At 44.0% G+C, this 12,951-nt stretch overlaps 1 protein-coding gene across 1 annotated transcript in view; it reads left to right on the top strand.

Moving 5' to 3' along the window:
- Window positions 1-12,951, top strand: part of slc8a2b (solute carrier family 8 member 2b) — a 117,333-nt gene that overhangs the window by 97,695 nt on the left and 6,687 nt on the right. Inside the window, exons 11-12 of the mRNA XM_014213918.3 lie at window positions 1,633-1,732; window positions 11,054-11,332. Coding sequence (XP_014069393.1) covers window positions 1,633-1,732; window positions 11,054-11,332 — 379 coding nt within the window. The remainder of the gene's footprint in view (window positions 1-1,632; window positions 1,733-11,053; window positions 11,333-12,951) is intronic.

Below are 12,951 nucleotides of genomic sequence, written 5' to 3'. Positions count from 1 at the left end.
ATTGGATTTTTTGAGGTGGAACGACCCTCTACTGTGCCCAGTGTCGGTCCTCAGAAGGGTTGGTGTTTAAGCTAATTGATTAATCAATGTTTTCGTCAAGTGACCCGACGGTCAACAGATGGCTCATTTAAGTCCTATAACAACATACCTAGGGATTTAATCCAATCAGGCCGTGTGCCTCTTCTTGACAAGATTAAGAATCATTTATTATACATAATAAGATTGCGCTTGTCAATCATGATTTGTAGCAGCACAAAACAAACACAACAGTTAATTGAACTCAAGTAATTTCAATGACTGGCACTTGGCTTTATGAAATCCTAGATCAATGTCATGTAATTTAATAGCATTGTTAGCTCTATGGATGGGTGGATGCAAAAAAGACCAGTGAGAAATGTTCACACAGGTGATGAAGTGTCCACATCAACAAGTAAAGACTACTACCGCTGAGCATCACATACTGTATTCCCAGGCAGCTCCTATATCCTGGCAGTCATAGAGTACGTTTACATCAGTGGAGGCTGGTGGGAGGAGCTATAGGAGGACGGGCTCATTGTAATGGCTGGAATAGAATCAATGGAACGGTATCATACAGATCAAACATATGGAAACCACACGTTTGATTGCGTTGCATTGATCCCATTCCAGGGCCATTAAACAAAAACAACCAAACGACAGCCAACAGTTCCGTAAGGTACACAGACTATACGGAAAACAACCACCCACAAAACCCAAAGGAAAACAGGCTGCCTAAGTATGGCTTCCAATCAGAGACAACGAAAGACACCTGCCTCTGATTGGAAACCATACTTGGCCAAACATGGAAAACGAAAACTAGAACAAATTCCCCTTGAACCAAAAAACCCCAAAACACACAAAACAACCCCCCTGCCACGCCCTGACCATTCTACTATGGCAAATGACCCTTTTCACTGGTCAGGACGTGACAGTATTATATTAATCTAACTATCCACAATAATAGTATTATTGTGTGCATGTAACCATACTCATTATTGAATAGGACAGTATGTCCCAGTTTTCTAAAGGCTGATGGCCATCACCTGTAGTCCCCAGTCTTGCAGAGGCTTACCCACATTGGTGAGAACCTTTCTATCCAATGAAACCTCCTATCCAGTCGGGTTTGGCTAGGGTGCTTCATAGAATGTTTGATTGAGTAGGAGGAAGTTACAGTTTGGTGCAGTAGTACTTGAGTTCTGGATATGATGCTTTTCTTCAGTGTCTGAGTGGATCTCAGGACTCAGCATGTGGTTTGCTGTGATTGCTTGGGAGGAGTGTCCTTATAAACACAGCGTGTGTTTGTGTGTGTGCACGCGTGTGTGTGTGCGTGTGTTCATGCACATGTGTGCATCAGTGTTTGCAGTGAAAACAAATACTGCTATTGTGAATTCATATTACCCCAGAAATGGACCCCATAAAGAGTAGCTGCTGCTATCGCAACAGCTAATGGGGATCCTAATAAAATTCAAAATATTACTGCCCTTCTCATGGTAACGATGCCACTTTCTCAAACTCTTCTAGGTATTCTCCATTAGCGTTCCGGTCAGGCACATGAGTTTGCCTTCTTCTCTATAATAGGATGTTGACTATGCGCTCTTTGTTTGTGATTGGCAGAGCACCGTTGACAAGCTCATTAAGAAGACCAACTTGGCCCTTGTGATTGGGACTCACTCCTGGAGGGAGCAGTTCGTGGAAGCTGTGACTGTCAGCGCAGGTCAGCTTTTGGTGTTCATGTGCGTGTGTGTGATTTCTATTGAGTGAGAGAAAGATGAATAACGTAAGTCTCACTGTTGACATTGTATTATACACACACACACACACACACACACACACACACACACTAGAGCAGGCCTGGGAAATTATTTTCCATGGAGGGCCACATTAGAATATATTTTTGCCATCGTGGGCCAGAATCATATTACAGGATTATATGTCGTTTTGACAGATATATCTACTGTAAATCACATCCTGATATGGTACTTATTTAACTTTTTTAACATGCACAGAAATAAACCACATCCATGTTCTCCTTTTGATAGGTATTTTCATTATTGAACATGCAATGAACTACACGGAGGGAAAAGTACACTGTGCATTCAGCATCACGGACAGAATTCTTAACGGGTATGCACAAAAACACAAGAGAGGGAGAGAGCTCAACATTACATTTAAACTACTCAGTCAGTGTGAGGAGTGAAGTCTCTGATGGGCATTGACGAGAGCAGTGAAGTCAGGTATAGTTTCTGATGTTGCTATTCGCAGGATTGCTGAGAGGTTAGAGTCCGTAAGAGATGATCTGTGCCTTGACTTGTTATATTTCATCACTGAAAATGTCTGTTTACATACATAGGTTGACCCAAACAGTACAAACATCTTCTGAGCATGACTCCTAATCTTTGGAAAGTTTTGTTCATCGAGAGATGCATAGAACCTCAGTGACATTGTTTTGTATAGTTCTCCAATCACTGCATCAGACTGAAGATCGATAAGTTCAAGTTGCAGGTCAGTGGGAGCGTTATCCACATCGAAGGTGAAACCAACAGCATGTCATTTTCCAACACTTTGAAATCCTCAAAACGAGGAGAAAACTCACCATTCAAAGCACGCAGCAGCGATATATACTTCTCCTGTTGGTCATCTGATAGGGAACCGACTAGTGGTGTCGGAAGTTGGGTGAGATTGTTGGCTTCTACTTGGCGGGTCAGGAGGAGTAATTTTCCCTTGAAGGCTTTGACAAGGCTGTACATCTGATGTGCAAAAAGGCCCTTCCCTTGTAGTTTGGAATTCAGTTCATTCATGAGGGCCATGATGTCCACGGGGAAGACAAAATCAGCCAACCATTCTTTATCTTTTAGTTGAGGGGAAATCCACATACTTTCCTTTCATTTGCAAAAACTCAGCAATCTCCAACTTCAGGTCCCACACCCTTTTAAGCACCTTCCCCAAACTCAGCCATCTCACGTTTGTGTGGTAGGGGAGATCTGCATGACCCGACTCTGTCTCTTCCAACAGTGAGACAAACTGCCTGTGGTTTAAAGATTTTGCTTTTATTACATTTACCACTGTAGTGACTGTATCCACAACATGGCTCATTTTCAGAACACATTTACAGAGCACCTCCTGATGGATAATGCAATGCAGGAAAATCATTTTCTGATCTGGGTTCAAGCTCAGCTACTTGATCTTGTATCCTTTTCAAAAGGCCAACGTTTATTCCTGTCAAGTTTGGGCACCCATCAGTGGTCACACTGGATAACTTTTCCAAACTGAGTCCCAGCTTTGCCACACACTTATTAACCTCTAATAAATCCTTCCCTGTGGTTGTGCTCTTCATTGTCTGCACTGAAGCTCCTCTGTAATTTCTAAATCTGGGGTTATGCCTCGTAAGAATATCAACAACTGCGTCGTGTCGTTGTGACGTGTTGCACTGCTCTCATCCAGGGCCAAGGAGAAATAGGTTGTAATATTCATATGTGAATACATACTGAATTATAATTGGATGCATTTTACCGCCGTATCATACTGTGCGGTGATTGGTTAAGACCACCCAGACGGTTAGGTCATGGGCAGTTGATCGTGGTTGGAGATAGGCTAACATGTAGTTGTAACTAGTTAATAAAGAGTTATGTTAAGAAACATCCTGTGGTTCTGCGTTTTATTATTTTGTACAAAGCGTACAAAACAAAACATGGTGTCAGAGTAAATGGTCTTAAAAGATGGATTTTTCTGGTTTTCCTTCACCTCGAATGGACTGGGAGTCTACAAACTTACCCGATGCATGGCGTAAGTACAAACAGCATGTGGAGCTAATGTTCACGGGTCCCCTGAAGGAAAGAGGAGAAGAGGGAAAATGTAGCTACCTGCTCCTCTGGATCGGTGAAAAAGGGAGAGATATTTACAACACATGGACACTTACCGAGGCTGAATCAAAGGTACTGAAAACATACTACGATCGTTTTGAAGCATATGTTGTGCCGAAGACTAATACAATTTTCGCTAGGTACAAATTCCATGAGAAAGTACAGGGAGTTAGCGAGTCTTTTGAACAGTTTGTGACTGCGCTGCGTCTGCTTGTGAAAGACTGTGATTATGCAAACAAGGATGAGATGGTCAGGGACCGTATTGTATTTGGAATACACTCACCGCGAGTGAGAGAGAAACTTTTGAATGTTGGGTCTGAGCTAACGCTGGACAAAGCTATCGACATAGCCAGATCTCACGAGCTAGCACAGGCTCAGATGAAAACCATTTCGCGCCGCAGCACGAGCGCATCACGTGAACAAGCAGTGCACGCAGTCAGGCAGACATCAAAGCACACCTCCGGTGCCCAGAGAGAGCGTTTCAGAACGGAGAGAGACATAACTCCAAAACAGAGCGACACAGACTCAAAACGCCCCAAAACATGTGGATATTGTGGATACAAAGTGCATGGCGAACAAGGAAATTGCCCAGCTAAAGGCAAACAGTGTACTAAATGTGGTAAATGGAATCACTTTGCAAAAGTGTGCAGAGCTTACCGTGGAAAAACAGTACACACAGTGAGTGAAGATGAAATGTCAATCAAAGAGTCAAATGATGATGAACTGTTTATTGATTCAGTGACACAGAAAAGTCACATATCAGAGACAGAGCAAGCCTTTGCTGACATTGAGATAGGAACACAAGGCACAAAGCTAAAGTTCAAACTAGACACTGGTGCACAAGTAAACATTATTCCTCTGAATAAGTACCGCAGCTTGACATCTGAGTGCGAGCTACAGCCCACCATGCGCAGACTGACCGGTTATGGTGGTGAACAGCTCCCAGTAAAAGGCACATGCACTTTCAAATGCAAATACAAAGAAAGTGACATGATGTTGGACTTTTACGTTGTTGACACTAGAGCACCTGCAGTGCTAGGTCTTAAAGCATGTTTAGACATGGACCTCATCAAGCTAGTTTTATCAGTAACAGCACCAGTAGAGACAGAAAATGTACTGGAGGAGTTTGCTGATGTCTTTACAGGAATAGGATTATTCCCAGGAGAATGTACCATTCACCTTGACCCAGACGCAACCCCTGTGGTCTACCCACCGAGAAAGATTCCCCTTGCTCTCCGTGCCCGTCTGAAGAAAGAGTTGGAGAGCATGGAGCAATCTGACATAGTCACCAAGGTTACAGAACCGACTGACTGGGTAAACGCGTTAGTGGTGGTGGAGAAACCACGCACAGGCAAGCTCCGAGTATGCCTCGACCCAAGAGACTTGAACAAGGCTATCAAACGGCCCCATTACCCTTTACCGACGCTAGATGGTATCACGCACAAGCTAGCGGGAGCACGCTACTTCAGTGTCATGGACGCTAGATCAGGCTACTGGGCTATCAAGCTCACAGAAGAGTCATCTAAGCTCACAACATTCAACACACCGTTTGGACGCTACAGGTTCCGTCGCCTGCCTTTTGGGATTATCTCAGCCCAAGACGAGTTTCAGCGAAAGATTGACGAAGTATATGAAGGCCTCGACGGAGTTGTGGCAATTGTGGACGACATCCTTGTTTATGGTCGAACCAAAGAGGAGCACGACCGAAACCTCCGCGCGATGCTGCAAAGGTCCCGCGAGATAGGAGTCCGGCTCAACCCCGAGAAGAGCACAGTCAGCGCTACAGAGGTCAGCTACTTCGGACATCTTCTCACAGCGAATGGAATCAAGCCAGATCCACAGAAGATCTCAGCCATAAAAGAAATGGAGCCACCAAAGAACCGTGCAGAGCTGGAAACAGTGCTTGGCATGGTCAACTACTTAGCCAAGTTCGCACCCAGCCTCTCCAATGCTAATGCACCCCTGCGTCAACTGCTAAAGCAGTCCAGTGAGTTTCTTTGGGACAAGCAACACGACATTGCTTTCCAGAATGTGAAAGACTTGATCACGAGAGAACCAGGACCAATCCTTGCCTACTACGACCCAAACAAAGAGCTCAGACTCCAAGTGGACGCGTCGAAGTATGGACTAGGTGCAGTGCTACTGCAAGAAGGAAAGCCCATCGGCTACGCTTCCAAATCTCTCACAGACTGTGAAATCAACTACGCCCAAATCGAAAAGGAGCTCTATGCCATTCTGTTCGGATGTAAACGTTTCCATCAGTACGTATATGGACGACAAGTCATTGTGGAATCCGACCACAAGCCCCTTGAGTCAATCATGAGGAAACCACTAGCTGCAGCCCCGCCAAGGCTACAGAGAATGATCCTTCAACTACAAAAATACGACTTCACAATCACTCACCGTCCAGGCAAAGACATCCCTGTCGCAGACACACTCTCCAGGAAGTTTCTTACCTACAAGGACAGCAGCCTCAGTGAGGGCATGGACATGCAAGTGCACACTGTGTACAGCAACTTACCAGTTAGTGACACGAAACTGAAGGAGATCCAAGCTGAAACAGACAAGGACTCACAACTCACACAGCTGAGGAAAGTCATACAGGATGGATGGCCTGAGGAGAGGAGAAAATGCCCTCAGAGCGTCTCAGAATTCTGGAACCATCGTGATGAACTATCACAGATCAACGGAATCATTTTCAAAGGAGAGAAAATCATTATTCCTACCAGTCTCAGAGAAGAGATTTTGACAAAGATCCATGCTGGACACATGGGCATGGAAAAGTGCAAACAGAGAGCACGGGACATTTTGTTTTGGCCTGGAATGTGCAAACAAATAGAGGACATTGTTGGTAGATGCACCATCTGTCTTGAAAGACGCCCCTCAAACACCAAAGAGCCAATGTTACCTCACTGTATCCCAGACCGACCCTGGCAGGTTGTGGCAACCGATCTGTTCACCTGGAACAACGAGGACTACATCGTAACAGTGGACTACTACAGCAGATACTTTGAACTCGACAAGCTTCACAGCACCACATCTGCAGCTGTGATACACAAGCTGAAAGCAGCCTTTGCCAGGCATGGCATTGTAGAGACTTTAATATCTGACAATGGGCCCTGTTACAAATCAAATGAGTTTGAATCCTTCACAAAAGCATGGGAGTTCACACATGTCACCACAAGCCCACATTACCCTCAAAGTAATGGCCTTGCTGAAAAATCTGTGCAGATTGCTAAATCACTCATGGACAAAGCAAAAGCAGACAAGAGAGACCCCTACCTCAGTCTCCTTGAATACCGCAACACTCCAGTTGACAATTTCAAATCACCAGCCCAGCTGTTGATGAGCCGCAGACTTCGCTCAACCCTTCCCAGCACCAACCAGCAGCTGCAACCTGAGGTCGTCAGCTACAAGGAAATGCATGAAAAACGTGCACAGAGACAACAACAACAAAAGCGATACTACGACAGGTCAGCTAGACCACTGCCACCACTGATCGGCGGAGAGTCAGTTAGAATCCAGGAGCATGGCCTCTGGAAACCAGCAGTCGTCATCCAGCCAGCTGACACTGAACGTTCATATCACGTCCGCACAGCAGAAGGAGCAGTGTACCGCCGCAATCGTCGTCACTTACTGAACACAAAAGAACAACACACTGATGAGATGAACTGTTCCCCTGAAAGAGAATGTGATGGACTAAACACACACACAGCACAACATACACCATACTTACCTGCAACACCACAAGAGCTGTTGACTGACACAGAAGCATGCTCAACATCATATCGCACAAGGTCAGGAAGAGAGGTCAAGCCCAGAGCTCTCCTTGACCTATGAAATGTCAAAGGGTGTAGGCGGATCGCTGCCCTAAAAGAGTTCCAGACTGTAAACTTGTTATTGAAAGTTGACTTGACATGCTTTGGTATTGTATTTGTTTGAAATGTTAAGATGTAATTTCTACAGTGAAGCTGAGTTGCTGAGAATCCCTTGTTTGAAAAGTTGGATCATTGTTTCAGAGTCTATGTTGATTCAGTTGGTGTATTATGCAATATAAATGGTTACTTACCTTGAGTTCAAACTACAGAGCATGTATCCAAAAGAAAAGCTTAGAATATGTAAAACATTTGTTTAAAAGAAGGGGGATGTAATATTCATATGTGAATACATACTGAATTATAATTGGATGCATTTTACCGCCGTATCATACTGTGCGGTGATTGGTTAAGACCACCCAGACGGTTAGGTCATGGGCAGTTGATCGTGGTTGGAGATAGGCTAACATGTAGTTGTAACTAGTTAATAAAGAGTTATGTTAAGAAACATCCTGTGGTTCTGCGTTTTATTATTTTGTACAAAGCGTACAAAACAAAACATAGGTGAAATGCTTTACCTTGCCTTTCAACTGTTGTTCCATATTCTCTGCGATGTCCTCAACATGCCGTGTCACTGTTCGTCTTGACATGGAAACATTTTCAAACAGCTCTTTCTTGTCGGGGCAAAGCATTGCTGCAGAGTCAATTAAACATTCTAAAATGAATTCGCCCTCAGCGAATGGCTTGCTATGTTTAGCAGTTTCGTGGGAGTTTACATAGCTGACCCTCGCAATTCCGTCGTTTGCTGATTGAAGTTTGGTGAAAGTCCTTGCTGCTTTTGCAGCTGAGAAAGCAATTATTTCGATGCACTGGCCCTCCGCTCAGAAGACATATCCCTATATTTCTCTGCGTGCTTCGTCTGGAAGTTTCGGAACAAGTTGTAGTCTTTCAAGACTGTGATGCTCTCTTTGCACACTAAGCACACAGATTTCCCTGATACCTCAATAAAGAAATATTTGCTGGAGCATTCATTGTCTACTTTCCTTTTCTTTGAAATCTTTGAAAAACTCATTTTTGCTATATTTCTAGCTAGCTGCTATTTGTAACTGTAACGAAGTGTGTGTCAGCTTTCACTCACTGTCTTTCCTCGAACAGTTGTTATTTATATGGGCCTCCCCGAGTGGCGCAGCGGTCTAAGACACTACATCTCAGTGCAAGATGCGTCACTGCGGTACCTGATTAGAATCCAGGTTGCACCACATCCGGCCGTGATTGGGAGTCCCAAAGGGCGGCGCACAATTGGCCCAGCGTCGTCTGGGTTTGCCCCGGGTAGGCCGTCATTGTAAACAAGAATTTGTTCTTAACTGACTTGCCTAGTTAAAGGTTACTTTTTTTTTTTTTTATCCCACAAGCGATGGGAGTTAAATCATTACACAAAGGTGAGTATTCATTGGGCTTTTCATTTGAATAACAAATACGTTTTTCAAAACTTTACTATCGCAAATTCTTTATGTGATCTGAGCATGATTCCACGGGCCGTATTGAATCAGGTCACGGGTCGCATACGGCCCCCGGGCCGGCCATTGCCCAAGCCTGGATTGGAGACATAATGAAGGACTTTACAGCTGCTTTATGAATGTAATTTCTTGCTCATGCTTTGAATAGTGATCTGAGTGCTTTTTGTCCAGAGCCAAAGTTACATAAAATATTTGGAGTCCTTTATTGTTCTTCCAAAGAGCTGCTGAAGCATTTCATTCAGGGAGTGAGTGTTAGCTTGCTCGTTAAGTTTGAAATGTCAAGGGGAAACAAATGAGGACACAGTCCCTTACTTTCGGATCCTCATTATAACAGGAAACAACTTGTTTGAAAGGTGATAATTGCAAACCCGCAGACTTCATATAAAAAGGTTTCTGTGATATTTATGTTGGTAATATCTATTATAAAGTGTAATAACGTCTTTAGAAAGTAAAGCTGTCTTCCACAGTGTTGAGGTAATGGGAGAGATGGTAGACTGTCTGTGTCTGGTGTAAAAGCTCCCCCTGCTGGACTGTTATATTCATTACAGATAAACATGAATATAACAATACAAGTAAAACAGGGTTGTGTGTGTGTGTGTGTGCGCCAGTGAAGGCTCCTCAGAGGAGGTAGGGGAGGACCATCCTCAGTGAAGTTATCCTTTTTTAGATAAAACTATACAAAATAATTGATTAAAATACACTGTTTTGCAGTGAAGGTCTACAGTAACCTCAACAGCACTCTCTGGAGTAGCACCATGGTGTAGCCGGAGGACATCTAGTTCCCGTCCTCCTCTGGGTACATTGACTTCGATACAAAACCTATAAGGTTCATGGTTCTCACCCCCTTCCATAGACATACGCAGTAATTATGACAACTTCCAGAGGACGTCCTCCAACCTATCAGCGTGAACTGACATGTTGTCCACCCAATCAAAGGATCAGATAATGAATATAGTACTGAAAGCATCAGCTACAGCTAGCTAGCACTGCATAAAACGTGGTGTGTAGTTGACTGAAAGAGAGAGAAAGACAATCGTTGAACAGTTTTGAACAAATTCATTTCTTCCAAAATGAATTTGAGAAGCGAGCGAGAGTGTCATTTTTTTTCAGTTTCACTTACTTAGATAGCGAATGAGGAAAGATAGCATTCCTCTTTGTTTGAGTAGGCTAAACTATGTTAGGTAGCTGGCTATGGGTAATCCAACACTGGAACTCTTCCAAATCAAGGTAAGCTTTTGGTTTTATTAATTCATTGCCACCGGGGCCCGCCGGCGTAACTGTTTAACTGATTGCTGACTGTATACTGTACTGCATGATTGTAGCGGGTTTACTAACGCGTTAGTTCTAGTAGCTAAGTTGACTATGACGTTAGCTAATTTGATGACAACAGCTGTGTGTAGCGGTTAGGGGTTATGATATGAAGGTTTGGTTTGGAAAGGTTTTTTTCGCCTGGTCACAGACAGCTGTTGTTTGCAACTGTTGGACAAATGATTACACCCTAGATCAGCTAGAAGCAGGCAAGAGTGTGCAAGGCGGTATTGAATGTGTCTGTCTGTCACTTTGATTAATCATCATTTTCTCTCAACCTGTTGTAAACTTTCATTCAAAGGCTAGGTTGTAGCAACCTCATGAGGGGTATAGGCATATAGTAGCCTAAACATATCGATCTTACATTGATCTGGGTGAATGGAATATGAATGACAGTCATCCAATATGCTGTAATAGAAATAAGGCCATGCTTATAAAAAAAAAGTATTGTCCTCCCTCATCTTAAACGGCACCAACCACCACTGGTGTGAGCGAGTGCATGAGTCTCTTATGTTTTACTGTATCCACCTCCCAGGGGATGGTGATGACGATGACGAGGAGGGGCGTGAGGAGCGTCTGCCATCCTGCTACGACTACGTCATGCACTTTCTGACGGTGTTCTGGAAGGTTCTGTTCGCCTTCGTTCCACCCACCGAGTACTGGAATGGTTGGGCCTGCTTCTTCGTGTCCATCTCGGTCATTGGCATCCTGACTGCCATCATCGGGGACCTGGCCTCCCACTTTGGCTGCACTGTGGGCCTCAGGGACACCGTCACTGCCGTGGTGTTTGTGGCTCTTGGCACCTCCATTCCTGGTGAGAGATTATGTATATACAGTTGAAGTCGGAAGTTTACATTCACTTAGGTTGCTTAGCACTGTACATTCAGAATCCTATACCTTTTAAGAGGAGGGATGACCTTAATGTATGTCAAGTAGAGGCACTATGGGCTCAAGTACATCTGCCTCACCAGGCAGCCATATTGGTAGGATGTGTGTATAGACCTCCTAGCTCTAAGGTGTCCTATCTGGATGACGTATGCACTGGGTTTGACCAGGCCACAGATAGTAACAGGTATACAGTTGAAGTCTGAAGTTTACATACACTTAGGTTGGAGTCATTAAAACTCATTTTTCAACCACTACACACATTTCTTGTTAACAAACTATAGTTTTGGCAAGTCGGTTAGGACATCTACTTTGTGCATGACACAAGTCATTTTTCCAACAATTGTTTACAGACAGATTATTTCACTTATAATTCACTGTATCACAATTCCAGTGGGTCAGAAGTTTACATGCGCTAAGTTGACTGTGCCTTTAAACAGCTTTGAAAATTCCAGAAAATGATGTCATGGCTTTAGAAGCTTCTGGTGGGCTAATTGACATCATTTGAGTCAATTGGAGGTGTACTTGTGGATGTATTTCAAGGCCTACCTTCAAACTCAGTGCCTCTTTGCTTGACATCATGAGAAAATCAAAAGAAATCAGCCAAGACCTCATAAAAATATTGTAGACCTCCACAAGTCTGGTTCATCCTTGGGAGCAATTTCCAAATGCCTGAAGGTACCACGTTCATCTGTACAAACAATAGTACGCAAGTATAAACACCATGGGACCACGCAGCCGTCATACCGCTCAGGAAGGAGACGCGTTCTGTCTCCTAGAGATGAACGTACTTTGGTGCGAAAAGTGCAAATCAATCCCAGAACAACAGCAAAGGACCTTGTGAAGATGCTGGAGGAAACGGGTACAAAAGTATCTATATCCACAGTAAAATGAGTCCTATATTGACATAACCTGAAAGGCCACTCAGCAAGGAAGAAGCCACTGCTCCAAAACCGGCATAATAAAGCCAGACTACGGTTTGCAACTGCACATGGGGACAAAGATCGTACTTTTTGGAGAAATGTCCTCTGGTCTGATGAAACAAAAATAGAAGTGTTTGGCCATAATGACCGTTGTTATGTTTGGAGGAAAAAGGGGGAGGCTTGCAAGCCGAAGAACACCATCCCAACTGTGAAGCACGGGGGTGGCAGCATCATGTTGTGGGAGTGCTTTGCTGCAGGAGGGACTGGTGCACGTCACAAAATAGATGACATCATGGGGGAGGACAATTATGTGGACATATTGAAGCAACATCTCAAGACATCAGTAAGTTAAAGCTTGGTCGCAAATGGGTCTTCCACATGGGACAATGACCCCAAGCATACTTCCAAAGTTGTGGCAAAATGGCTTAAGGACAACAAAGTCAAGTGATGGCCACTCCAATACCAAAGCCCTGACCTCAATCCTATAGAAAATGTGTGGGCAGAACTGAAAAAGTGTGTGCGAGCAAGGAGGCCTACAAACCTGACTCAGTTACACCAGCTCTGTCAGGAGGAATGGGCCAAAATTCACCCAACTTATTGTGGGACCAAATTTAAACAAATTTAA

Source organism: Salmo salar, chromosome 09 (assembly GCF_965601325.2).
Source record: "Salmo salar chromosome 09, fSalSal1, whole genome shotgun sequence".
Taxonomy (NCBI): Eukaryota; Metazoa; Chordata; class Actinopteri; order Salmoniformes; family Salmonidae; genus Salmo; species Salmo salar.
The sequence above is the reverse complement of the archived record's forward strand: the minus strand, read 5'-3'. Positions and strand labels throughout refer to the sequence as shown.